The sequence below is a fragment of the Xenopus laevis genome, chromosome 5L (genome assembly GCF_017654675.1).
Source record: "Xenopus laevis strain J_2021 chromosome 5L, Xenopus_laevis_v10.1, whole genome shotgun sequence".
In the NCBI taxonomy this organism is placed as follows: Eukaryota; Metazoa; Chordata; class Amphibia; order Anura; family Pipidae; genus Xenopus; species Xenopus laevis.
In genome coordinates, this window is record NC_054379.1 from 22,065,498 (window position 1) to 22,093,453 (window position 27,956).

The window sequence follows — 27,956 nt, forward strand, 5'->3', positions numbered from 1 at the left end:
CTCCACTGCCAGCCTACCTACATTATACATGGGGATGGCGAATTTATACATTATTATTTTGATACAAGCATTGGAGACACGAAAGAAACATTAGGAAGGCAAAAGGAACAGTTCTGCAGGTGACAGCAGTCAGGAGTACGAGTCTTGCTTGGGTGCCCTGGCCTATATGGTATAGAATGCTCAACCACGACTTCCGTTTCCGCCTCAGGAATAATTGCACGGCAGTGGGCGGAGCTATCAAGGAGCAGAGCCGTTCCATTTCCGGATTTTTTTAGCATTTCTTAATTAATAGCCGCCCAGCTGTTTCCCTGTGTGAGTCGTGAATGCGACCGCTGACAGCACTAAAAGCAAAGCAGTATAATCAGTACGTGGTACTGTACGACCCTACTGACCCGCACTCGCTCCGCCCCTTCAAATTCGCGGATTCCTATTCAAACTGCGATTGTTGTTAGTACAGAGGGGCGTAGAAGCTTAGAATCCACGCCTTTCCTGGTCTGCAAACCAATCGGGGGCCGCTCAGGTGCGCGGAGTATGCTGGGTCGCTTGCGTAGCAACCGTTGCTAAGGGAAAGAAGTACCGAGAACATGGTGAAGCAGGCGATACGTATCTTTGCGCGGGTCAAACCAAGCAGGAGGCCGGCGGGGGTATGTGGGGGTGTTCTGGGAATTTAGTCTGTGTATGTTTGTATAACCCGCTGCTCAGCACCTGCACTTATCTACTTAGAGATGCATGGATAACTATATTGCTATGGGACCTGTTATCCAGAAAGCGCTGAACGTGGGGTTTTCCGGATAAAAGAGCTTTCTGTAATTTGGATCTTCATACCATAAATCTACAAGAAAATTATGTAAACATGAAATAAACCCAGTAGGCTGGTTTTGCTTCCAATGTAATTGATTCAGGAAAGGGAGCTGCCCTGCTGCTTTCCTCAGATTGTTCTACTGTTGGTAAAAAACATGTACTGGCAGAGAAAAGACAATGACCTACCTCTCCTGCCTCTCCCATTCTATTAGAACTGTTATTGCAGAAGCCTGTAGGACTGAGTTCTTCTGCAAGTAGGGTTGCCACCTTTTCTGGGTAGAAATACCGGCCTTCCTATATATTTATCTTTTTTCCCTATTAATAAAATTGGGATCAACCATCATTTTTACCGGCCAGGCCAATAAAATACCGCCCAGGTGGCAACCCTATCTGCAAGTAAATTGTCCAGTCCTACCAGCCCCTAAAAGAAGAGTTTGAATACCAGCGCACGGGAACCAGGCTGGGAGGAAATCCGGCTGATCTGCTCAGCTAAAAACGGCCTGGGGAGAACGCTGGTTAGTGGGGTCTGCTATTATTTTTCCAAAAATAACAACTCCTTATTGTACATTAAAAAAACAGACTTGGGTGAACTAGTAGCACATCCAGTTAACTTGTTTTTCTTGTCCAGTTGTCTTAAAGGAGACATTTTGTTTAAAAAAACAAGAACGTACCAGTGCATTATACTCATTTAGAATTGTGCTTAAAAAAGTAGTGTTTCAGGCTGATTTATTGAATATTTCTGCAAAAACCCTAATAATCCCTCCCTTCTCTTTCACTTTCTGCTCCCTGAATTTCCAGGCTGTGCAGGGGAGCTGGCAGCTCTCCGCTCACTGCACTGTAGGGCAGGAACCAATCAGCAGCTAGCAGGACCTGATAGGGAACTGAAGCCTGTCTGTTCCCTATGGTTGTGATTGGCTGTCCCCCTCCTACTGTGCGTAGGGCATGTCCACCCCTCATTTAAAACACAGACAGGGATCAGAGAACATCTATAGGGAGCTCTAATAAACAGGATATTTTTAAAGATAATATACAATTTTAGCACCATATATTACTTATAAATGCCTGCATAATTAGTTTTTTTTCCCACTTATCCTATATGTCTCCTTTAAGTAAAGCCTGGGTTGTCTTTGGACCCAACAGGACAGGGTGAGTCTGTCAATTTCCAGGTGACTGTTACCCCACTGTTCTCGGTCAGTGCCAGCCAATATATTCCGCTCTTTAAAGGGCACCTGTTGGGTAAAAATAAAAATTTTATCCTCAACCAAAGGTGTGGGCTAATATAGCCTGCATTCCGGTTGGGGATAACAGTAGTTTCTTTTTTTTAAAAAAAACTCCCCTGCCAGCGCTGCACTACTGCACCGGAAGGGAGCTCCCGGTGCGAGCAGCCATGTCTGGTCACTTGCATGCGCATAATGAAAAGCTGCCCTGAATTGTTCATCATGCGCGTGACGTCACATGCACATTATCCCCAACCGGAATGCGGGCTCTATTAGCCTACACCTTTGGTTGGGGATAACATTTTTACTCAACATGTGCCCTTTAAGGTGGCCATACACAAAGATCCGCTTGTTTGGCGATGTCCCCAACTGAGCAGATCTCTCCCCTATATGCCCACCTTGAGGTGGGTGATATCGGACTGATCCGATCGTGGGCCCAAGGGCCAACGATCAGATCATAATCAACAGAATTCGATTGCAGGACTGCATCAACGAACAGATGCTGTCCGCAAGGATTTTTAGCCCTGCCCAATCTACATCTGTCCAGACTTTCGCCAAGATATCGATTGGGGAAGCCCTTAGGAGGGCCCCATACACGAGCCAATAAGCTGCCAACTCTGTCTGCTTTTATCGGCTCGTGTATGGCCACCTTTAAACTAACAAGCTGACAATGAGCAATAGAACTGAGCAGACACACATCAGGAGATACTGCATCTGTAACGTAATACTCTTGCAGCCACCCAAAAACAGCAGGATGAGCTTATTCTGCAAATCCATGGTATCATCAGGGTAAAACGGCTAATAATTATAAATACTAAAAGAAAAAAAATTTCATGTAAATTGGCCAGAAGAGCTCTCTGAGCAATGTCACAGAAATGTAATTAATTTAATTCCCATTTAACAACATTGTATCTCCCTTATATATGACCTCAAAATGTAAATATTGCAAGGAGAGAGGCATGCCTTGGCCCAGCTGATTCTTCCTTTCAGGTCTCTCCAGTTATACTGGTACTAGTTACACATGCCCACTTGTAGCACTACAGTGCATTTATCCACACATTGTAGATTGGCGCTTGAATGGTTACTCACATGATCAACAAGTTGCCAAAATGGGCTACAGGTATAGGCCCTGTTATCCAGTAAGTTCAGGACCTAGAGTTTTTTGGATAACGAAATCCTGTAATTTGGATCTCCATACCTTTAGTCTAGTAAACAATAATTGAAAGTTGATTAAACCCAATATGATTGTTTAGCCTCCAATAAGGATTAATTATATCTATAAAGTACAAGGTACAGGTATGGGACCTGTTATCCAGAATGCTCGGGACCTGGGGTTGTCCGGATAACAAATCTTTCCGTAATTTGGATTTTCATACCTTAAGTCTACTAGAAAATCATATAAACATTAAATAAACCCAATAGGCTGGTTTTGCATCCAATAAGGATTAATTATATGTTAGTTGGGATCAAGTACAAAGTACTGTTTTATTAACAGAAAAGGGAAATCATTTTTAAAAATCTGGATTATTTGAATAAAATGGAGTCTATGGGAGACAGTCTTTCCATAATTTGGAGCTTTCTGGATAAAGGATTTCCGGATAATGGATCCCATACCTGTACTTTTTTTTTATAATCGCAGAGAAACAGGAATTAAAAAAATTCCAATCATTTGCTTACAATGGAGTCTGTGGGAGATGACCTTCTCATAATCTGGAGCTTTCTGGATATCGGGTTCCCATCCGAATAACTGATCCCATACCTGTAGTAAATATTTCCATCCATGCATATTTGTATGAAACCATATTATTGGGTTAATTAGCATTTTCTGCATAATCGCTGGATAATTCACAACACGATAAATGTGTTTTTATTGATAACATACTTCCTTACTGTATCCCAGTGTGTATCATCATGTTTGATTTATTCTTGACAAGCTTTCCTATTCTTATGTCTGACTACAGGGCCGCCATTAGAATCACTTACAACAACATTTTTGGGGCTCCCGACCCCTAAGCCCCACCCCAGATTCCGCCCAGTCTACATCACAGTTAAAAGACCACACAGACCTCAGAGCTAAAACGTAACCCCCCCCACACAAGTTATAAAAAGCTATTGGTGACCAGGGCCCCCCCTATAAGTTAAAAAAAAATTGGGACCTCAAAGAATATTTTTTAAAAAACATTGGCGCCAGGGCCCCCCTTATAAGTTAAAAAAAATTGGGGCCCCAAAGAATATTTTTTAAAAAAACATTGGTGGCAGGGGCTTATAGATTATTAAAGTAATATATTGGTGTTAGGGATTGAAAAAAAAAAACCACACACACACATTGGTATTCAGAGGAATTGAACTCGTGGCTTCAGGACTTCAACTTTGCCTCCTTTTGTGACTTTGGGTCTTTTCACCTCTTCAGGACTACAATTTCGGCTGTTTTCGTGACTTTGGGTCTTTTCGCCGCTTCGGGACTTCAATTTTGGCTGTTTTTGTTACTTCGGGTCTTTTTGCCGCTTCGGGACTTCGGCTATTTTCATGGCTTTGGGTCTTTTCACCTCTTTGGGACTTCAATTTCGTGATTACGGTCTTTTTGCCGCTTTGGGACTTCAATTTCAGCTTTTTTCCTGACTTTTGTCTTTTCGCCGATTTGGGACTTCAATTTCGGCCTGTTTTCGTGACTTTGGGTCTTTTCGCGGCTTCTGGAATTCAACTTCAGCTGTTTTCATACTTCGGGTCTTTTCGTGGCTTTGGCTATTTTCGTGGCTTCAGGTCTTTTCGCCGCTTCAGGACTTCGGCTTTTTGGCACTTCCGCATTCGAGACTTCGGTTTTTCAGCACTTCTGCATTCGAGACTTCGGCTTTTCGCCACTTCCGCATTCAGTACTTTGGAAGGAGGCAGCACGGCTTTGGGCTTCGGCACTGTCAAGGGGGGCCTGGCTCTTTCAAAAGTTCAGCACTGCCGGGCCCCTCTTCAGGCCCGAGCCCGGTACACATGTACCCCCTGTGTGACTATTTGATTCCTAAAATGTGTGGCATATAGATAGACGCCAACTTTTGTTTAGCCTGTAACCCGATAGACAGATAAACAAGTGTCACCAACTGTCCTTTTAAAAGTTTAATTTCAGAATGAAACCTTTATCTGTTTCGCCCCCAATCGTTCTCCAGCATAGACATCTCCAGAAGAAATGATAAAGAAAAGTCAGATCTGAATCTTTATTCTAAATATTTAAAAAATATATGAATACAATATTATTTTTAAAATAAAATATATCTCTCTTCTACATTCTCCTTGTTTGTAGGAATCACTATCCAAATTATGGCTAGGAAAAATCTGATTTAATCCACTCACCCAATTTGATCACATTCCAGTATCAAATGAATGTTCTCAGCATAAGGATTGTAAAACAAGTCTCCTCCTCACATGTCTCTTTGGAAACATTGGCGGATGAAGTGGAGGAAGAGACGACTTAATTCCTTCCTCTCTTTTCCATAACCTGTTCCATTTTTACAGGTTTTATGTGGAGAGAAACAGAAATTATTTCTCACATTAAAGCCGAGTTGTTTCTTTTTGGACTCTGATTCTTAGTGCTCATGTGGGAAGAAATAAGTACAGTCTCTAGGCATACTCATTGTGCTTTCTCTTATATGTTCTGCTTCCTCATCACTTTGGTGATTTATAATAGGAAACAAAATCAGCAGGCACTTCCAAAGATCACTCCTCCAGGCAGACTTGTCAAAAAAGAAGTAACTTTATTCCGGTATACAAGGTGTCATCCTTAACAAAACTTAAACACAAAGTGTAACACAAAAGACTAATAAAAGAATAGTAAATCTAGAGTAAGACAGGTATATCGTATAGTCCTGATGAGCTGTATTAGCGATATTAACACCATGAAGGCAAAGAAAACAGAAGGTTATTAAAGTTGTCTTGTTTAGTAATAGTCTGTTTCCTTTGCCTTCATGGTGTTAATATCGCTAATACAGCTCATCAGGACTATACGATATACCTGTCTTACTCTAGATTTACTATTCTTTTATTAGTCTTTTGTGTTACACTTTGTGTTTAAGTTTTGTATATAAAGTTTTTGTTGTTTTGAATTTGTTTTATTGTAGAGCACAAAGATGGCGTTTTAACCTGCCCATTAATTAACATGTAAAGATTTCATAATAAGAACTACCAATTGAGTAGTCTATTGCTAACTCATTTGTAACTCCTTAGCATGCCCGCCATCGATTGGCTCTGCTTTGTTTTAAATAGGTTGTGGGAAATATGAGTACTTAGCCTATGATTAAGTATCAGTGTGATATGAAACGCGTAAGGCTGACACCTTGTATACTGGAATATATACTCGTGTATAAGCCGACCCGTGTATAAGCCGAGGTACCTAATTTTACCTACAAAAACTGGGAAAACTTATTGACTCGCGTATAAGCCTAGGGTGAGAAATGCAGCAGCTACTGGTAAGTTTCCCAAAATTTCTCTAAATAACCGATAGCTAGAATCTCAGCTGCCATAAAGCAGGATAGGACTGCTGCTTACAATGGGGATCAGATAGGATCTGTGCAGCCACTGGGACAGAATGCTCTCTTATACAAACTCTTATACAAATAGCTAGAATCTCAGCTGTACCCCACTCGAGTTTACATACTATTGTATTTACAATACATTGCCTTCCAATAGCAGACACCTGTTGCTTGTTGACAATGCACTTTCCCAATACATTCCCTATACATAGAGCTCACAGGCGGTAATCACCACAAACCTGCATTCACATCACCCCTGCAACAGCAGATTTTCCAAGAGAGCCGTGGGCATCACTATCTCATCTAACAAGGGAAAGCAGCCGGAACCAGGGTTCCCACAGCATCCTGCATGAATACATGCAGTATGGCTCTTGCAAGGAAAGCTGATTCCATGGAATGAGCAAGAGTTACTGAACGTGAAAAAGTGCTAGCCAAATTCTGGAAAAGTGACAGGATTCTAAATGAGGAGGCAGCACTAACATATGATAAATGGCTTCGATAACGGGACGAGAGAGAGAGACCGTCATCCAGCAGTATATTACCGTTACGGTGCAACAAACCTCACAAGTGCGTCGGCAGAGAGAGAGACCGGCATCCCGAGTATATTATGCGTCAGCAGCACTTCCTACACAATGCGCTGGACGTCAGATGCGGGAGGCTGCTGATCATTCTCGCGAGGCCAGCGGGGGGACAGGTGATCTTTTCCTCCATGATAGCCTGGCCACCCAGACCCCTTCAGCTAGGCAGACCCTCTACAGGGCCCCTAAAACTAGCCGGTTTTCAGGCTAATCCGGCCCTGGCTGCGGCCCAATTACAGAAGATGTGGAGTAGGAGGGGCTATCGGAAGCATGTAATGCAGGGAAAATGGCTGCCGGCTGAACTAATCAATACAGCCAGGAACGAGGCAGCTGTGTGGGGCACAGGAGGATTTCTTCAGCGCAATTGATGCGGTTTGGGTGACTGACCCGCGTATAAGCCGAGGTAGAGTTTTTCAGCACATTTTGGGTGCTGAAAAACTCGGCTTATACGCGAGTATATACGGTACTTATTTTTTGATAAGACTGCCTGGAGGAGTGATCTTTGGAAGTGCCTGCTCATTTTGTTTGCTATTGTCTGCTCCCCTAAGCTGAAGGTTCAGGGCGGTGCACCTGGACTTCCTCCTACACCTGGTGAGTCGAACAGAGACCAGAAAAGTTTTTGTTTATACTACTATCATTCATAATTGTTCATCATTCATGGGATTTATAATAGGACTTTGTTCCACTTTGCACTCTCTCTTAGCAGAAGCAGCTCCTTTCTTCTTTTTTGAGCTCTTTTTGTGGTACCAATAGAGACACAAGAGGTCCAGTAGAATGGCTAACTCTACTGGTGACAATAAGTCCTACTTGAAAAAAAAGAAAGGAACTCATCACAAAGAGCATTATTTTCCTAAAAAAGTTTACTTTATAATATTAATATATGGTATGTTTCCAGAGCAAAACACTGATAAGCAGCATGACTTAATAATGAATTGTTTTCTAATTATCATCTATTTTCCTGGACAGTCTCTAAATATTTTGCAATATATTGCAGCTTACCATAAGTTCTTCTTTAATACTAGATTTCTTGTTAGTGGGAGTGATGAGGAGCTTGATATATAGTACATTACGTAGGAAATCCTATAACAGACAGATATCAGTTAGGGTAGGACTACAGGGGCGTTTTTTGTGCGATCCAGCGCGCTGCGCAAAAACGCAGGAGTCAAATCACATGCAACGGAAATAAGGTAAGTAAATGCATTGTCGGATGGTGTCGCAGCGTTGATCTGGCGTGACGCGACTATTGGATGCATTTTTGCACAGCACGTTGGATCGCACAGAAAACGCCTGTGTAGTCCTACCCTAAGTCAGACAGTTGGACACTTGGAAACCCTTTATGCAGAAATTACAGGATGGCCCTCTTCCATAGACTCCATTTTATCCAAATAATCCAAATTTATAAAAAATGATTTCCTTTTTCTCTGAGATAATAAAACAGTAGCTTGTACTTGATCCCAACTAAGATATAATTAATCCTTATTGGAAGCAAAACCAGCCTATTGTGTTTAATTCACGTTTAAATGATATTTTAGTAGACTTAAATGAACAGTAACACCAACAAATGAAAGTGTGTTAAATTAAATAAAATATAAAGCACTGTTGGCCCGCATTAGTAAAACTGGTTTGTTTGCTTCGGCAACTCTACTATAGTTAATATAAACAAGCTGCTGTGTAGCCGTGGGGGCAGCCATTCAAAGCTGAAAAAGGAGAAAAGGCACAGGTTACACAGCTGATAACAGATAAGCCTTGTAGTATGCAATGCGATCCTACATAGTTTATCTGTTATCTACTTTTTTGTCTTGTGCTTGAATGGCTTCCCTACACCGCAGCTTGTTTATATAAACCAGTGATTCCCAACCAGTAGCTCGTGAGCAACATGTTGCTCACCAACCCCTTGGATGTTGCTCCCAGTGGCCTCAAAGAAGAAGCTTATTTTTGAATTCCAGGCTTGGAGGCAAGTTTTGGTTGTATAAAAACCAGGTGCACTGCCAAACAGAGTCTCAATGTTGGTTGACAATCCACATAGGGGGTACCAAATGGCCAATCACAGCCCTTATTTGGCACCCCAAAAACATTTTTCATGCTAGCGTTGCTCCCCAACTCCTTTAACTACTCGATGTTGCTCAAAAGGTTGGGGATCCCTGATATAAACTATAATAGTGTTTCTGAAGCAAACAGACCCGTTTTACTAGTGCAGGGCAACACTACATTGTTTATTCATTACTTAAAGAAGAATTCAACCATTTTCAAAAAAAAAAACCCTACCCCTCACCCCACGTAGACCCCCTCCCTCCTCCCCTCCCCCAGCATAGCTGCCCCCAGGGGAAATGCCCCTAACTTTATACTTACCCCTCAGCACAGATCCAGGCATCCAGGGAGTTCCACGCAGCCATCTTCTGGGTCTTCGTGTCTTCTTCCATCTCTTGGGAAATATCCGTGCATTTCGTCGCATGTGCAGTTGTCGCAAACCAGCAAATTGCTCCAACTGCGCATGCGCCGCTTCGTCGGTCTCCCACTCAGCTTATGAAGGACCCAGAAGAAGGCTGCGTGGAACTCCGATGCCTGAACCTGAATGCCTGAATCTGTGCCAAGGTGTAAGTATAAATTTAGGGGCATTTCCCCGGAGGCACCTATGCTGGGGGGAGGAGGGAGGGGGGTCTAAGGGAGGGTATGTTTTTTTTTTTTTTAAACGGTTTAATTCTCCTTTAAAAACACTTTAATTTTTTGACGTTACTGTTCCTTTAAGGCAGTGATCCCCAACCAGTAGCTCGTGAGCAACATGTTGCTCTCCAAACCATTGGATGTTGCTCCCAGTGGTCTCAAAGCAGGTGCTTAATTTTGAATTCATGGCTTGGAGGCAAGTTTTGGTTGTATAAAAACCATGTGTACAGCCAAACAGAGCCTTAATGTAGGTTGACAATCCACATAGGGGCTACTATATGGCCAATCACAGCCCTTATTTGGCACCCCAGGAACATTTTTCATGCTAGTGTTGCTCCCCAACTCCTTTGACTTCTGAATGTTGCTCATGGGTTCTAAAGGTTGGGGATCCCTGCTTTAAGGTCTGGAGACCCAGTGACAGTTTGCTTCACTTTCTACCACACACTACCTTTTGTGCCTAAAAGCTCAGCTCACAGTTGCACCATTTTCCCTACCTTTATGGATTCTATGCAAACCAGATACATCAATAAAGTGTTCTCCGTGTGTAATCCTAGCCGTGCTGCCGAAAGCCAAGTGTGTAGGGTATTGCATGTTTATTATTACCCCAACGTTCTATATGAAATCATATTCCACTGCGTATGTTGGCTGCCAACTTTAACAATAAACTCCCGTCATTGTTAATAAGCACTCACACAGCGGTCACTTTTTATTACTTTCAGCAGAATTAAATCTTTACTCCACTAATCCAAGCCAAGGAAACAAATGGCAACATGTTATTTAAAACAAGTGTTTGTCAGGAGTCGGGTCTCACCGGGACTTAGCACAGGGCTTTGTAGGCAGCCTCAAGGCTCTTAAACGAGGTAAAATCAGAAGAGTCAGAAGAAAAAGGCAAATAGCTCAAAAGCTATAAAGAATAAATAATGAAGGCCATTGGTAAAGTTGCTTAGAATTAGCTATTCTACAACATACTAAAAGTTAACTTAAAGGAGAAACAAACCAATTATTAAAAAAACCAGTTGGACTCCCATAACATTAAAATAAATAACATATCAGATATGTTTAGCGACAGACTGCATTGCTGAACTACGCTCACCCTCATGTTTTGTATTTATTACAGATCTATTCCGTAAGCAACGAGGAAGCAAGTGCCTCTTCCTTGGAGATTCTCGTTCCACGGGACCTTGCTGATGGCTTTGTCAACAACAAGCGAGAAAGCTACAAGTTCAGGTATCTCCTTTCTTCCAGTCTGGTAACTCTTGTGGCTTAAAGGGGTGGTTCACCTTTAAAGGAATTGTTCAGTTTAAAAATAAAAACTGGGTATATAGATAGACTGTGGAAAATAAAAAAAATGTTTCTAATATAGTTAGTTAGCCAAAATGTAATATATAAAGGCTGGAGTGACTGAATGTCTAACAGAACACTACTTCCTGCTTTTCGGTTCTCTTTGTTTCCACTGATTGGTTACCAGGCAGTAACTTGAGGGGAGGCCCCATGGGTCATAACTGTTTCACTTTGAATCTGAGCTGAATGCTAAGGATCAATTGCAAACCTACTGAACGGATATGTCCCTTGTGGCCACCCTTTAAATTGCTGGCTATCTCAGTGTTAGAGAGCTGAAAAGCAGGAAGTAGTGTTCTGTTCTGTTAGACATTCAGTCACTCCAGCCTTTATACATTACATTTTGGCTAACTAACTATATTAGAAACATTTTTTTTATTTTGCACAGATTTAATTTTTACACTGAATTGTTCCTTTTAGTATGCTAAAGAATGACTAATTCTAACACCTTTTCCATTGGTTTTCATTATTTAATATTTATAGTTTTTGAATGATTTGCCTTCTTCTTCTGACTCAAATGGGGGGTCACGGACCCCATGTAAAAATCAATGCTCTGCAAAGCTACAAATGTATTGTCATGACTACTTTTTATTACTCATTTTTCGACACTGGATTTTGTGCAGCATAGATAGAAAAAAGCTGTAGTTGTAGCCACAAAAAAATCCAGTTTTTTCCACCACTTGTCTGCAACTTTTTTGTGACTTTTCCTGTTTGTGTTTTTTTTTATAGTTTATAAACGACTGACATTTGTGGAAATTTGTTTATTTGTGGTTTCAAAATGCTCTAATACCACTAAAATTCAACCTTTATTAGATGGGCCTCTCAGTGTATAGATCCTTGAGTAATCCAATGCAAAGCTTTATAGTACAGGGACAGTGAGAGAATAGTAAGGTACAGAGAGAGCTTACATTTAGTTATTGGGAGCTGCCCTTTTGCTTTCCATAGCTAAGGTATTGTTACACTTATAGAACACCCCCCTAGTGACCTACAAATACTGTTCTACTGTTATTGGGTCTGTTATTATTGCCCAGTAATACAGCAACTCCTGCTTAATTTTATATGTAGAAAAATGTGCAAGAAGGCATTCAAGCCTGAGTAGTCTTTGTACTCCAAAGAACAGGGTGAGTGGGTCAATTTTCTGAATAAAGTGTTTTACTTACAATTTGAGAAACAAACTATTCCTTTGAAGTGGACTCCAAGAGTGCGACATCTAAACAATTGGTGTGTGGGTCAATTTTCAGGCACGTTCTGCGCAGACTAATTGCTGAATGGCTGCAGGGATTAGAAAGTGTTTAATTTCCTCAGCCCTTTAGAGCAACACGGGTGCAAATCTGCAGGCAAGGTATCATTGTAGCTCTGATAACTGGTCAAAGGGATCCTGTCATTTGAAAACATGTTTTTTTTTTCAAAACGCATCAGTTAATAGTGCTACTCCAGCAGAATTCTGCACTGAAATCCATTTCTCAAAAGAGCAAACAGATTTTTTTATATTCAATTTAGAAATCTGACATGGGTCTAGACATTTTGTCAGTTTCCCAGCTGCCCCAGTCATGTGACTTGTGCCTGCACTTTAGGAGAGAAATGCTTTCTGGCAGGCTGCTGTTTTTCCTTCTCAATGTAACTGAATGTGTCTCAGTGGGACATGGGTTTTTACTATTGAGTGTTGTTCTTAGATCTACCTGGGAGCTGTTATCTTGTGTTAGGGATCTGTTATCTGGTTATCTTCCCATTGTTCTTTTGTTTGGCTTCTGGGGGGAAAAAGGGAAGGGGGTGATATCACTCTAACTTGCAGTACAGCAGTAAAGAGTGATTGAAGTTTATCAGAGCACAAGTCACATGACTTGGGGCAGCTGGGAAATTGATAATATGTCTAGCCCCATGTCAGATTTCAAAATTAAATATAAAAAAATCAGTTTGCTCTTTTGAGAAATGGATTTCAGTGCAGAATTCTGGAGCAGCACTATTAACTGATTCATTTTGAAAACATTTTTTTTCCCCATGACAGTATCCCTTTAAGCCAACATGGGATTACGTAGCCATTTTATGGACAGAGAGTGTAAATAACCATTTATCCCCAAGTGAAGCAAATTTAACAAGGCAGAACTAATCTCTGGCACCAACAGCAAACACAAACAGCACGACAGGGCACAGACTGGAGGGAACAGGCAGACATTGTGTTATGGAGCTTGAGCTGCATGAGGTAAAGGGATGACCAATCATGTCTACAAAAACAGCATTTTCTCTCTGAATTCACCACTGTTTGGGCAAAAATAACTTTACGGCTGAACATTTTGCAGATTTCAAGAAACATTCGACCAAGATGTGAAACAAGACACGATATTTGAGCACATTGCGAAACCGGTGGCCGAGAGGTAAATGTGTATTTCTTGTTGTTATATTGCACTTCAATACACTGCTCATCCATGCAATAAAGGGCAAATAATTTAATAGGTGCTGTTTAACATTGAGGCTTATGGTTGGCTTCTGTATCAAGTGCAATTCTCCATGAGGCAGAAGACCTTCACATTGTCCCATGCCAGCCTTGTTCAATTTTTAGTTTCTGTCTTTAATTCCGTTTTTAAATAAAGACAAACTCTACTTTTCTCATGCCCCCTCCTAAAAATCCAAATTCAAAGCCCTGGTCTCCATAATACTAATTACAGGCAATCCCTGGAATACGTACGAGATAGGGTCTGTAGTTTGTTCTTAAAGGGATACAGTCATGGGAAAGCATGTTTTTTTCCAAAACACATCAGTTAATAGTGCTGCTCCACCAGACTTCTGCACTGAAATCCATTTCTCAAAAGAGCAAACTGATTTTTTTTTATATTTCATTTTGAAATCTGACATGGGGCTAGATATATTGTCAGTTTCCCAGCTGCCCCCAGTCATGTGACTTGTGCTCTGATAATCTTTAGTCACTCTTTACTGCTGTACTGCAAGTTGGAGTGATATCACCACCCCCCCCCCAGCTACCCAACAAAAGAACAATGGGAAGGTAACCAGATAACAGCTCCCTAACACAAGATAACAGCTCCCAGGTAGATCTAAAAACAACACTCAATAGTAAAAGCCAAGTCCCACTGAGACTGAATCAGTTACATTAAAGGACCAGAAACATAATTTTTTTTTTTTAAATTTGTTTGTTTTTAACGAAAAAAAAACCCACCAAGACAGTTTAAACTTTTCATTTGCAAAGCTTTTATAAAGAAATTACTTACAGATTCTCTGCATGCGTTCCTCTTCAGAAACGGCGACAGGGCGACGGTCCATTGTGCGGCGCTTGATTTCTCCTCCCTGCCTTCTATAGGAGATAACCAGGGAGTAGAAATCGAGCGCCGCATGATGGATTGTCGTCCTGTCGCCGTTTCTGAAGAGGAGCGCATGCAGAAAGTAATTTCTTAATAAAAGTTTGCGAATTAAAAGTTTGAAATGTCTTTGTGTTTTTTTTTCGTTAAAAAGAAACACATTTTTTTTAAAAAAAACATTTATGTTACTGGTCCTTTAAGTAGGAGAAATAACAGCATGCCAGAAAGTAGTTCCATCCTAAAGTGCAGGCAAAAGTCACATGACTGGGGTAGCTGGGACACTGACAATATGTCTAGCCCCATGTCAGAATTCAAAATTAAATATAAAAAAATCTGTTTGCTCTTTTGAGAATTGGATTTCAGTGCAGAATTTTGCTGGACTAGCACTATTAACTGAGGCGTTTTGAAAAAAACATGTTTTCCCATGACAGTATCCCTTTAAGTTGAATTTGTATGGAAGTTGAAACATATACATTTACTTATTAAATGCAACTTAGATGGATGTTTGTCTTAACATAGTATTTATTTTTACTTTCTGTGCTCTGTAGTAGACAACACACACCAGAGGGGATTGGGGCAGATGGTTTATTAAAGCTAAATGGTAATAAAGGCCAAGCCAGCCCCAGTCCCTTGCTGTAATAGCCTCTGTATGTAAGTATGAGTTGTATGTAAATCGGATGTATGTAACTCCCTATATATTACAATTCTGTACGTATGAAACTGTTTTTAGCTTTCCAGTTTTGCCTAACCAGCTCCGTGCAGACAGTGGGATTTACTACTTTTAACTATCTTTTGGTAAGTTCCATACAGGTTTAGGGACATATTTACTACAGTCATTTTCTCCTCACATACTCCACCAAAGGTCACCTCAATTCACAACATCTTATATTACTAAAAAAATTCCCAATTACCCTGCCGCAAGCGTATTGTGCCAAAATTTTGGTGACGTAAATTCTCTGTAAACCTTTTTTTACCATATAATTGCAGTGGGGATAATTTGCTAGAGAATTTATGCCATAAAGAAATGGTGTATGAGGGGATGATGAAGGTAATGAGATGCAAAAGTAGCTGCTCTATCCTTATATAATGGCAGGTCACCAACCAGGACCGAGAGAAAGTTTTTTTGGCAGAAGATTTGTTTTTGTGCTCTTGGTAAAGCGGCGAATAGTCACAGTAAATATGCGCCGTTGCTAAAATGCGTTTTCGGCTTAGCAACTATATTATCTCTTGTCCTCTCGCTCATCCACCGTGTCCCACGTCTAAAACCACATCCCAATCTACACTCACTTTCCCAAAGTGCTTTAGTTCATCCTCTGTCCTCTCGTCTAGGTTTAACTCTCCTACAACCTATTTTCTATAATTTCTCCCAGCACAACAGACTTCATCCCCAGAGAGAGTTCGCCTTTCTGAAGGTGATTTCTTTGAGGTTTTTTGGTCATGCCCCAATAAACACACAGCAAAAGGGCAGCACTCCGTGTTTGAGTAAAATTGCCTTTATTTCCACAAGCAGGGCAACATATGCAGCAACGTTTCGAGCCTAGCACGGCTCTTTGTCAAGCTCAAAGCCGTGCTAGGCTCGAAACGTTGCTGCATATGTTGCCCTGCTTGTGGAAATAAAGGCAATTTTACTCAAACACGGAGTGCTGCCCTTTTGCTGTGTGACTAGTGGTTCCAGTGTGGAGGGACACTGTGGGACGTGCACCCGGAATAAAGGAGATTGGAAAACAAGTGAGTGCCCCTCTAACTCTACCTCTATAACATGCCCCAATAAACCCCAACCATGCACTAGCCATATAGCCTGACCAAATTCTGTCCCATTCGTTTATATAATTCTGGGGGTAAATTTACTAAGCGGCAAAAATTCGCCAGGCGAAAATTCACTCAGACAACGCTAATTTACTAGTATGCAAAGGTGCGTCCAGGGCGCCGAACGCTGGCAAATTTTCACTACCGTTACTTTGGCAATGCGAGCAACTCAAAGTGAAGATGCGCTAGCGTTCAATTCTGCCTAGCGAAACTTTGTTAGAGGTTTTTGCTCAGGCTAATTTGCATACAGAGGGAAATTTAAAGTTGAATAGACATATATGTTGCAGCAAATACATTACATTTCACAAGTCCAGGGAACCTTAATAAAGACAATAAAGTTGTTATATTGCCCTACACATGAATATGTTAGAAAATGTAGGGGGAAACCCCGTTACCCAAAAAAAATTTAAGGACTTTTGCAGCCTATCACTGAAAAGAAAAGACGCCACTTAAAATATGATGTAAGTAACAGAAGAATGAGGAAGATCTATACACTCCGCTAGCATCTATTTCCTTCGCTAGCGACGTCTGAGCCTGTTAGTAAATCTGTGAAGTCCCTGAAAACGGTAACGCTGGCGAATCTTCGCCAGCGTTAGTCACTTCGCCCTTTAGTAGATCTGCCCCCTGGTTTGGTTGAGTATAGGGATGCACCAAATCCACTACTTTAGGATTCCCCAAGTGCATTTTGAAACCAAAGCTGCAGCCTAATTTGCATATGTAAATTAGGGGGGAAAGGAGGAAAAAGAACCGCGGGCGCAGTGCATGGTTAAAAATTTTTGTTTGTGTGAACAAAAGTCATGTGATTTTTCAGATTCAGTTTGGCCAGGCACTTGGCCGGCAAGTCCAAGTCCTGCACAAAAAGGCAGAATCTTGGCCAAATGCTGAACGGAATCCTGGATTCTGTGCATCCCTAGTTGATTAGAACCCAGTGTTTAGGCACCTGAAAACTTTTTTACATTATAACTTCACCCATGCATATTAACTTGTTGTCTTCCCAATGTTCCTAAAGTTGCTGATAATTTGATGTGTTACATGTTTACTGGCATTTTCAGTGGATGGTGGCCCAGTGTATTCCCTCTAGGGATGCACCGAATCCACTATTTTGGATTCGGCCGAACCCCCCAAATCCTTTGAGAAAGATTCAGCCGAATACTGAACCGAATCATAATTTGCATATGCAAATTAGGGGTGGGAAGAGGAAAACATTTTTTACTTCCTTGTTTTGTGACAAAAAGTCATGCGATTTCCCTCCCCATCCCTAATTTGGATATGCAAATTAGGATTTGGATTCATCCGAAAAAGACCGAATCCTGAACCGAATCCTGGATTCTGTGCATCCCTAATTCCCTCTACTGACATGGTTTCTTGTTAAGAATGTGAATGTACTAATTGGGGCATCTTGGGTGAGTCCATTGATAGCAGCTTGTAGTACTACTTGTAGTAGACTGTTTCAAGCTAACTGCTGATTGGCAACTTCTCTGGTTCGTGACTACGAAATATATACAATTAACAAAAATAATTGAAACAAAATAAATGCATTTTGTGAAAGAGATTTATTAAACATGCACTACAGTTCTTAATACAGGTATGGTACCTGGGGCATTCGGATCTTTATGTAATTTTGATTTCCATAACTTAAGTCTACTGAAAAAAAATACGAAACATGAAGTAAATCTAATAGGCTGGTTTTGCTTCCAATAAGGAATAATTAAATCTTAGTTGGGATCAAGTACACGCTACTGTTTTATTATTACAGAGAAAGAACGAATACTTTTTAAAAATTAAAACGATTTGATTAAAATGGCTTTCTGGATAACGGATCCCATACCTGTGATATAATTTAGCCTTCAAAGTTTAACTTTCCTTTATCGTAGAATGTTCAATCCTGGCAGGGGTATGGATTTAGGAAATGTGTTGCATTACTGAGGAAAGTGAGAGCCTTGGTGCAAGCCAGGAACTGGGCACGATTATTTACAAAGCTCTCCGTCACATTAGGGCCCGAGCACGTTAATGGCGAGTCTGGATCTTACCTCGATGGGGAAACAAGATAACGATAGAGATCAAAGCGCAAAGCAATTAAGATCACTTATCTTCAAAGGCCTGTCATGGTGTTTGCGCACATGGGAGAGTGGCTCAGGATGCTCTGAATGGGACCCATCTGCCAACAAGTTGGATGTTTTTATATAAACACTGGCAGAGGCTCAGAGCTGCATTGCACTTTGCTGGGATTGTCTGGGAATCTGCACAGGCCGCATCTCTTTGTTCTGCTGGATATGCTCTCGCAGTACATGGAAGGTTGTCCATTTGTTTTATTAATATTCTTTGTCTAGAAACAAACTCATTGCTCATAGCCTGCGGAAATAACTAGAGATGCCCCGAATCCACTATTTTGGATTCGGCTGAACCCCCGAATCCTTTTGCGAAAGATTCGGTCGAACACCGAACCAAATCCGAATCCTAATTTGCATATTCAAATTAGGGGTGGGAAGGGGGAAAACATTTTTTACCTTCTTTGTTTTGTGACAAAAAGTCACACGATTTCAGCCAGCCCCCAATTTGCATATGCAAATTAGGATTCAGATTTGGTTCGCCTGGGCAGAAGGATTCTACCGAATCCTGCTGAAAAAGGCCGAATCCCGAACCGAATCCTGGATTCAGTGCATCTCTAGAAATAGCATTATTAAACATGTTGTCCGCACAAAGGCAGTATGTCAGCTCATTGCACTGACACATGCAGGGGTGCAGACTGTCCTGGTGGGTACCCAGTGATTTAATAGTTACTTGTAAGCTCTGTGCTGTGACCCTTCCTATTGCTTACTGGGCATTAAAGAGGTGGAGCACCTTTGAGTTAACTTTTAGAGGCAGATTTATCAAAGGTCAAAGTGAATTTTCGAATTCAAAAAATTCGAATTTCAAGCTATTTTTTGTGCACTTCGACTAGGGAATAGCCAAATTCGATTTGAATTTGAAAAAAATTAGAATATTGAAATTTAGCATGTACTGTCTCTTTAAAAATTCGGCTTCGACCATTCGCCATCTAAAATCTGCCGATTGCTGTTTTAGCCTATGGGGGACCTCCTAGAACCTATCTGGAGTCAATTGGTAGACTTCGATCAAATGCGCTATTACTTCGATTCATATTCGGAAGAATACTGACCTGTTAGATCGAAAAGTGACCTATTGGGCCAAAAAAAAACTTAGACTTAGTTTCAGTAGGTCTTTTTGAATTTGAATTTCAAAGTTTTTCGAATTCGAAATTGATAAATATGCCCCTAAGTGGGATCTAGAGAGCTATGTTTTGAGACAATTTGCAATTTGTTTTCGTTATTTATTATCTGTGGTTCTTGACTTATTTCACTTTTTATTCAGCAGCTCTCCAGTTTGCAATTTCACTGAAAAATGAAGACCAGAATAGAAAGACGAGTTATAAAAAGTATCAATGTCAGTACATCTGCAGTTTTACAAAGCATTTGTTTTTAGACGGGGTCAGTGACCCCTATTTGAAAGGCCGGAAACAGTTAGAAAACAGCAACTAATTGAAAAACTGCAACAAATAAATAATGAAGACCAGTTGAAACGTTGCTTCTATAACATACTAAAGTTAAAGGGGACCCGTCACCCAAAAAAATTATTCCAAATCCTATTTTATCATGTAAGTCAAGCAAAATTAACTTTAATTACACTGTATAAATTATTTGAATCTTGTTTCCATCAGTCTGGAAATTCATAATTATAACAAGCAGGTAGGAGCCATTTTGGGGACACTGTTATTAAGACAAGCCTTGTATCATCTCAGAATGTTGTTTGTGCACCAGAATGGGGGACCTGATGTCCATCCCCATGCCCTGGTTACACAATTAAATGATAAAGAGCACTGGGGAATGTGGGGAGAGCAGTGACATCTAGGAAGTGCTGAATGGAAAATAAAAGTAATTGCTTGCCCCGCCTCTATGCCTAAGGCAAATAGGAGGGGCAGACAATATTTGATTGACAGCTGATATTTTTAAATGCGTTTACAACAGCTATGAATGCTTTAAGGAAAAAATAATTTGATTTCATGTTTAATTTGAAAAGGACTTTTATTATATAGATTTCTATGTCTGGGTGACAGGTCCACTTTAACTGAAGGGTAAACCACCCCTTTAATAATGCTGGCCCAACTGCACTTATTTTCCGGTACACGCACTCTTTATACAGAACCTACCAGATATGTGCTGCTGAATAATAATAACAGTCTTAATATTCAAAGGTGGGATGTGGATGTTATTTCATACCCACCTTTCTTGTGCGTCATTAATCACAAGGAATATCGGGATTTGCATCAAGTGGAACAAGTTGTATGTTTATGTCATGTACTGTGGTGCTTATAGGCACAAGTGCTACTGCCCTGCTCCAATGCCAGATATTATGTATATGGCACATTGAAGGGTGTCATTTTCTACCCATGGGGCAAATTTACTGAAGGGCGAAGTGTCTTAAAGGGGAAGGAAACCTAGTCAGCGCAAACCCCCACCCGTTTGTTGCCCACCCTCCCTCCTCCCCCCTGGCCTACCCGTCCCGCTCTGCAAATGCCCCTAACTTGTTACTTACCCTTCTGCGCAGGTCCAGTCCAGGGAGTTCGCAGACGACATCTTCTTCCACGCGATCTTCTTCCTGCTGTGAACGGCGTTTTGGCGCATGCGCAGTAGGATCATTTCGCCGGTACGGATCTAATGCGCATGCGCCAAAAGTCACGCGCATGCGCAGTAGATCGTACCGGCGAAATGATCCTACTGCGCATGCGCCGTTCAAAGCAGGAAGAAGATCGCGTGGAAGAAGATGTCGTCTGTGAACTCCCTGGACTGGACCTGCGCAGAAGGGTAAGTAACAAGTTAGGGGCATTTGCCCAGCAGGACGGGTAGGCCAGGGGGGAGGAGGGAGGGTGGGCAACAAACGGGTGGGGGGTTTGCGCCGACTAGGTTTCCTTCCCCTTTAACAATGGTGAAAATTCGCCGATTTACTAACGGGCGCTGGCGTAAATTCACTAGTGATGGAGATAGACTCTAGCACTACTTCACACTCTTGACGCCAGGCGAATTTTCGCTCTAGCGAATGGACGTAACTATGCAAATTCACTAAGATGCGGATTTTACTGAATGTTACCTCTTGCGCCAGACTTGCCTTCACCACCTCAGACCAGGCGAAGTGCAATAGAGTAGATAGGACTTCCTCGAAAAAAAGTTGAAAACGCTGTCGACTTTTCTGTTTTTCAGCGTACATTTTATCTATATACACATGACCATATTCATATGATTACTGGAAATCCATCCAGCATATGTAGGACCCTAGGAGCGTATGGGCCCCTTTTCTTCTTGCAAACTAATTTAGTAAAAAGGTATTACTGCACTGTAAAAATAAATTGCTGAGCAACATGTAGATAGTACGGTAACTTAGCCTGCACGGGATCAGAACCTCCCGTGTAAGGCTGGATAGTTGTTGATATCTGGGTGAGTTATAGTGTAAATACACTACATGGTATGCGTGTTATGTTTGTACTGCTGAATATACAGCAAAGATTTGAGGCAATGCAGCAACTTTTAACCCCCAAATGAACTTAAAGATATGCAAGTATAATTATCACAGCTTTTATCCGTCTACACATCTGGGATTGTCACTACCCAAATTAATTTATTTTCTTATGTACTTGTAAATACCCATTTAAAGGGTTTAGCATCTCTACACTTTATGGGGGTTATTTATCAAAGTCTGATCTTATCTCAACATTTTCTGCTACAAACTCCGGATCAAATCTGTTTTTTTTATGCTTATTTAATATTACATTTTCCCGAAAATTTGCTTTTGCGGGAAAAAAAACAGATTTTCACCCTAAAATTCCGATTTCTTATGCTTTTTTACCCGAAAACTTAAGGGTATTGCACAAAACCCAGCGCACATCAAAAAATCATTGGGACTTCTCCCATTGACTTATTGACAGGTCTGAGATGCCAGATTTTCTGATTCTGACTTTTCCATTCTCGAGGTTTAATAAACTCCGAAAAATTCATGATGAAGTCCAGTTTTATAAAATTTTATCTGGATATTTAAATTTGCAATTAATAAATAACCCCCTATATGTTTCCCCAGTATTATGTCTGTTAGGCCAAGTGCAAAGACTTGCCTTAATGTCACACACCCAATACTTCATTACTAAAGGTATGGGATCCGTTATCCAGAAAGCTCTGAATTATGGCAAGGCTGTCTCCCATAGACTCCAATGTATCCAAATAATTCAACTTTTTTAAAACGATTTACTTTCTCTCTGTAAAAATAAAACAGTACCTTGTACTTGATCCAAACGAAGATATAGGGAATCCTTACTGGAGCCAAAACAAGCCTATTGGGTTTAATTAATATTTAAATGATTTTTTAGTAAGCGTAATTTATGATTATCTAAATTACGGAAAGATCCATTATCCGGAAAATCCCAGGTCCCGAGCATTCTGGATAACATGACCCATACCTGTATACATAGTGAACAGTTTGATGACCTGAAAATCCATGGGCACCTACATCGGGCATCTCCTACTTGGGAAGTCTCCACCCTCTCTATCTCTTCTCTCCCCTCTGTTTCTTCTCTATCTTTCCTGCATGTTGTCCTTTATTGTGGGCCCTCACTATGTGGGATTGTGGTAATTTCATGTCTCCTGGTATTAAGGAAGGTGTAAAGAAAATCTTATTACTGATGTAATATGACTAGTGTGCTCATTTACTAATAGGGGCAACATGCTAAGTACAGAAATGGGACCTGTTCTCCGGGACTTGAGGTTTTCCGGATAAGGGGTCTTTCAGTAATATGGATTTCCATATCTTAAATCTGTTCAAACCTCATTCAAAACATTGATTACATTTAATACAATTGTTTTGACCCCAATAAGGATTATTACATCTTAGTTGTGATCAAGTACAGGTATGGGACCTATTAACTAGAATGCTTGGGACCTTGGGTTTTTGGGATGATCAATTTCTCATACTTTAAGTCTATTAGCAAATCATGTAAACATTAAATAAACCCAACAGACTGGTTTGGCTTACAATAAGGATTAATTATATCTAAGTTTGGATCAAGTAAAAGCTACTGTTCTATTATTACATAATAAATATTTTTTAAAAAAACATGGAGTGTATGGGAGATGGCCTTTCCGTAAGTCTGAGCTTTCTGGATAACGGGTTTTCGGATCCGATACCTGTACAATACTGTATTATTATTATTAGAACAGGGAAAAGGGAAATCAATTTTTAAAATTTGAAGTATTTGATTAAAATGGAGTCTATGGGAGATGGCCTTCCTTTAATTCAGAGCTTTCTGGATAACAGGGTTCAGGATAACGGATCCCATACCTCTACAAGAATAAGCACCCCATACCATACCTATTTCAGATTATTGAGGCCCCCAGAAGTGAAGCTAGGTCTGCACTAACTGATATGGTGCCCTCCTCCTCTTTTTTTTTTTTTTTTTTTTAAGGAAAACTATACCCCTCAAATAATGTAGGTCTCTATAAAAAGATATTGCATAAAACAGCTCATATGTAAAACCCTGCTTCATGTAAATAAACCATTTTCATAATAATATACTTTTTTAGTAGTATGTGCCATTGAGTAATCCTAAATAGAAAATTGCTATTTAAAAAAATAAGGGCTGCCCCCTGGGATCGTATGATTTACAGTGCACACAAACAAACCACATGTTAGGTCACATGAGCCAATTAACAGTGAGCCAATTAACAGACAAAGTTGTGTCTTTGCTTCCACACTTCTTCCTGTTACAGTTAGGGGCATATTTATCAAGGGTCGAATTTTGAATTGAAAAAACTTCGAAATTCGATTTCAAAAAGACCAACCGAAGTGAAGTTGAAGTTTTTTTTGGGTCGAAGAGGCCCATATTTGGCCATATTCGAATCGTGCGATCGAAGGAATATCGCATTCAAACAAATTCAATTCAAAGTTTTTCCCCAAAAAAACTTTGATTTCTCAAATTTCACCAATTGACTCCAATTCCAGGAGGTTCGAGGCGGTCCCCCTTAGGCTAAAGCAGCACTTCGGCAGGTTTTAGATGGCGAATAGTCGAAGTCGAAGTTTTAAAGAGACAGTACATGTACAATTTCGATATTTGGACTATTCCGTAGTCAAAGTACACAAAAAATAGCTCGAAGTTTTTAACTTCGAAAATTCACCTCGACCTTTGATAAATCTGCCCCTTAGAGCTGTAGTATTTCTGGTCAGGTGATCTCTGAGGCCGCACACAGGCCATCACGAAATGGTGGTTCAAGGCAAGAGATTACTGAAAGGGGTTGTTCACCTTCCAACTTTTTTTTTTTTTTACTTCAGTTGGTTTCAGGTAGTTCACCAGAAATTGACTTTTTTAAATTACTTTATATTTTCCATGTGTGACAGTTTTTCTCATATTGAAGTGTAAGGTGTCATTTTGGATAAAAAGCAGCTCTGGGAGGGGGTGGGTCGCCGACCCTGTAAACTGTTCTAAATTGATACATTTAGTTGATCCATTTCTTATCTTTGTCCCTGCTGAGCAGAATCTCTGATTTTCATTACAGGCAGCTGTTAGAATTGATACAATAGTTGCTAATACTCCAGAGATGCTGCTGAGAAATCTAAATGTTGCAAAATTGTAACAGTTTAGAGTCTGCGCCTGAATCACTGGAGCTGCCAGATTGAAACACCAGAGACTGGGACATTAAACTTTAAAGGGGAACTCCAGCTTCCAAAACAAAATTTGAAAAAGAGTGTCATAACGTGTGTCATAACGCAGGCGACTCTCATTACAGCCGGCGCAGAAGAGGAAGCGGTTCGGGGAGATTAGTCGCCTCAAAGAAGAGGCGATTAGTCGGCAAGGCGCTTAATCTCCCCGAATCGCCTGGTGTGGACTAAGCCTAAAGTAGTCAGAGAGATCAGCAGAAGAGCAGGGGGCTATGCTTAGTGAACTGTGAGAAACCATTAAAAATCATGAAAAATCTGCATATTTTTTAAATGATGTATATTGCAAAGTTGCTTAAAATTATGTTTACTTTTCAAAAAGCTTAAGTTCTGTTTTTTATGGAGTTCCCCTTTAAATTTATATTTTGAAAAAAAAACGGTAACAAATAAAAAATGGATTGTAATTGAGAAAAGTCTTTACTTGTGGTGAACAATCTGAAAAAAACTCAACTGAAAAAAGTGTTTGGAAGGTGAACAACCCCTTTAAATATACAGCATATTCCAGTCTGACAAGATTCTTCAATATGCCGCCTAATTTTATATAAATTTGATTTTATATATGTTGCTTAAGTATTCATTTTGGGGGTATAGGTTTCCTTTCAAAGGAATTTGCTATTTTTTTTACACTTGAATATTTGACAGATTTAAAAGAAAAGCAATAAATGGCAATAGCATCCCTCATATTTATTCATATCTGTTATAATCATCCACTGAAAATGTTGTCTCTGCTCCAGGTTTAGGATGTTGCTACGTTTTTATATTTTTCCCATTCTGTTTCCGTGAAAGCATTTGGATTTGCCTTTAATACCACGCTCGCTATCAAAGTCCCAACACCTGGTGTCGATATCCACCCTGGCCGGGGGACAAGAGAAACCCCTGACTTTACAGTACAGGGTTTATTTCTCCATTCGCCTCCTCGGATCCTGTTCAATTCTTGCACAACCTTTGGCATTCAGTTGCTCCGTCAAGGCCACTGTTTTCATAACAAAAGGTTGTGTTTTCTGTTCTTTTGTGGAAGGGCTGAAATATTAACATTGGGACAAAAATGTTGCTGAAATTCAGAGGCAGAAGGTTATGAATATCCGTGACTGTGCCAAGCCGGGGCACTATTACTGCACGCTATTTATAAATCCAGCGTATGAATATTTAGAGAATTACATGAATAACACTGTTCCTTAGATGTTGGTTCCATAAATTTGATTTGACATATATTTGAAGCATTTTTAAAAAAAAAATAAACTTTTATTCTGTCGCAATAAAGCATACTTAATAACTAAGGATATTCAAATATGGTACAGGTTTGGGATCCGTTATGTGGATAAAGCTCCAAATTACGGAAAGGTCGTCTCCCATAGACTCCCATTTTATACAAATAATCCATATTTTTATTAGTGATTTCCTTTTTCCCTGAAATAGTAAAACAGTACATTGTACTTGATCCAAACTAAGATAAAATGAATCCTCATTGGAAGCAAAACCAGCCTATTTATCAAGGGTCATATTTTAAATTGAAAAAATGTCGAAATTCAAATTCAAAAAGACCAACCGAAGTTAAAGGGGAAGGAAACCTAGTCGGCGCAAACCCCCCAGCCCCCCTCCCGTGTGTTGCCCACCCTCCCTCCTCCCCCCTGGCCTACCCGTCCCGCTGGGCAAATGCCCCTAACTTGTTACTTACCCTTCTGCGCAGGTCCAGTCCAGGGAGTTCACAGACGACATCTTCTTCCACGCAATCTTCTTCCTGCTTTGAACGGCGCATGCGCTGTAGGATCATTTCGCCCGTACGATCTACTGCGCATGCGCGTGACTTTTGGCGCATGCGCAGTAGATCCGTAACTGCGCATGCGCCAAAACGCCGTTCACAGCAGGAAGAAGATCGCGTGGAAGAAGATGTCGTCGGTGAACTCCCTGGACTTGACCTGCGCAGAAGGGTAAGTAACAAGTTAGGGGCATTTGCCCAGCGGGACGGGTAGGCCAGGGGGGAGGAAGGAGGGTGGGCAACAAACGGGAGGGGGGTGGGGGGTTTGCGCCGACTAGGTTTCCTTCCCCTTTAAGTCGAAGTTTTTTTTGGTCGAATAGGTCCGTTTTCGATCGAATAGGTCCGTATTCGGCACAAATTAGAATTGTACGAATCAAAGGAATATTGCATTCGAACAAATTCGATTCAAAGTTTTTCCAAAAAACAGAGTCCACCAATTGACTCCATATAGGTTCTAGGAGGTCCTACATAGGCTAAAACAGCAATTCGGCAGGTTCTAGATGGTGACTGGTATACATATTGATACATTTCGATATTTTAATTTTCAAATTGTTTTTCAAATTCTAATCCAATTTGGACAATTCCATAGTCGAAGTACACAAAAAATAGCTCGAAATTTAAATTTTTTTACTTCGGCCCTTGTTAAATCTGCCCCTTAATGTTTACATGATTTTCTAGTAGACGTAGGGGGTGAAGATCCAAATTACGGAACCGTTATCTGGCAAACCCCAGGTCCCAAGCATTCTAGATAACAGGTCCTATACCTGTTACTTGTAATGGCGCTGGGGAAGATGCAAAATATTGTGCCACCCTAGACTGTGTATACTGTGTATATCACCTTAACTTCAATGGGACTTTATTAGCTAGTGGCATTTTATATTCTGGGATGGTCTTTTTAAGTGCTGCCACCAGGATTAACTTGCCCTTGCCTCTGATAAGCAATTGTTATTTTTCAAAATCACATAAGCAACAGAACCCCAACACGTCTGATCTCTGTTTCATTGCCGCCAATGACCAGGGGGTGTCCAAACTTTTAGCCACGAGGGCCAGATTTGTTGAGGTGAAAATGTGTTGGGGCCGACCATTCAGCCTGACATTCTTTGAACCATTAACATCATTTAACTCATTTAAACAAGGAATCGTATAGCCGTAGCAGTAATATTTGGGCACATTAGTGACATGATCTGCCACTTGGTCTATACTGCTGCCTGTGTGCTGAAGTGTTAGTA

The 27,956-nt window shown here is 40.7% G+C and overlaps 1 protein-coding gene across 2 annotated transcripts in view; it reads left to right on the forward strand.

The window, feature by feature from the left end:
* Positions 1–240: 240 nt before the first annotated feature.
* LOC108716514 (kinesin-like protein KIF6) overlaps positions 241–27,956 on the forward strand; it is a 142,251-nt gene continuing 114,535 nt past the window's right edge. The window contains exons 1-3 of one of the 2 annotated variants that reach the window (XM_018262701.2): positions 241–644; positions 10,889–10,998; positions 13,407–13,481. In XM_018262701.2, the coding sequence (XP_018118190.1) occupies positions 585–644; positions 10,889–10,998; positions 13,407–13,481 (245 nt within the window). In that variant the 5' untranslated portion in view covers positions 241–584. The remainder of the gene's footprint in view (positions 645–10,888; positions 10,999–13,406; positions 13,482–27,956) is intronic. The other variant, XM_018262702.2, reaches the window with a different exon arrangement.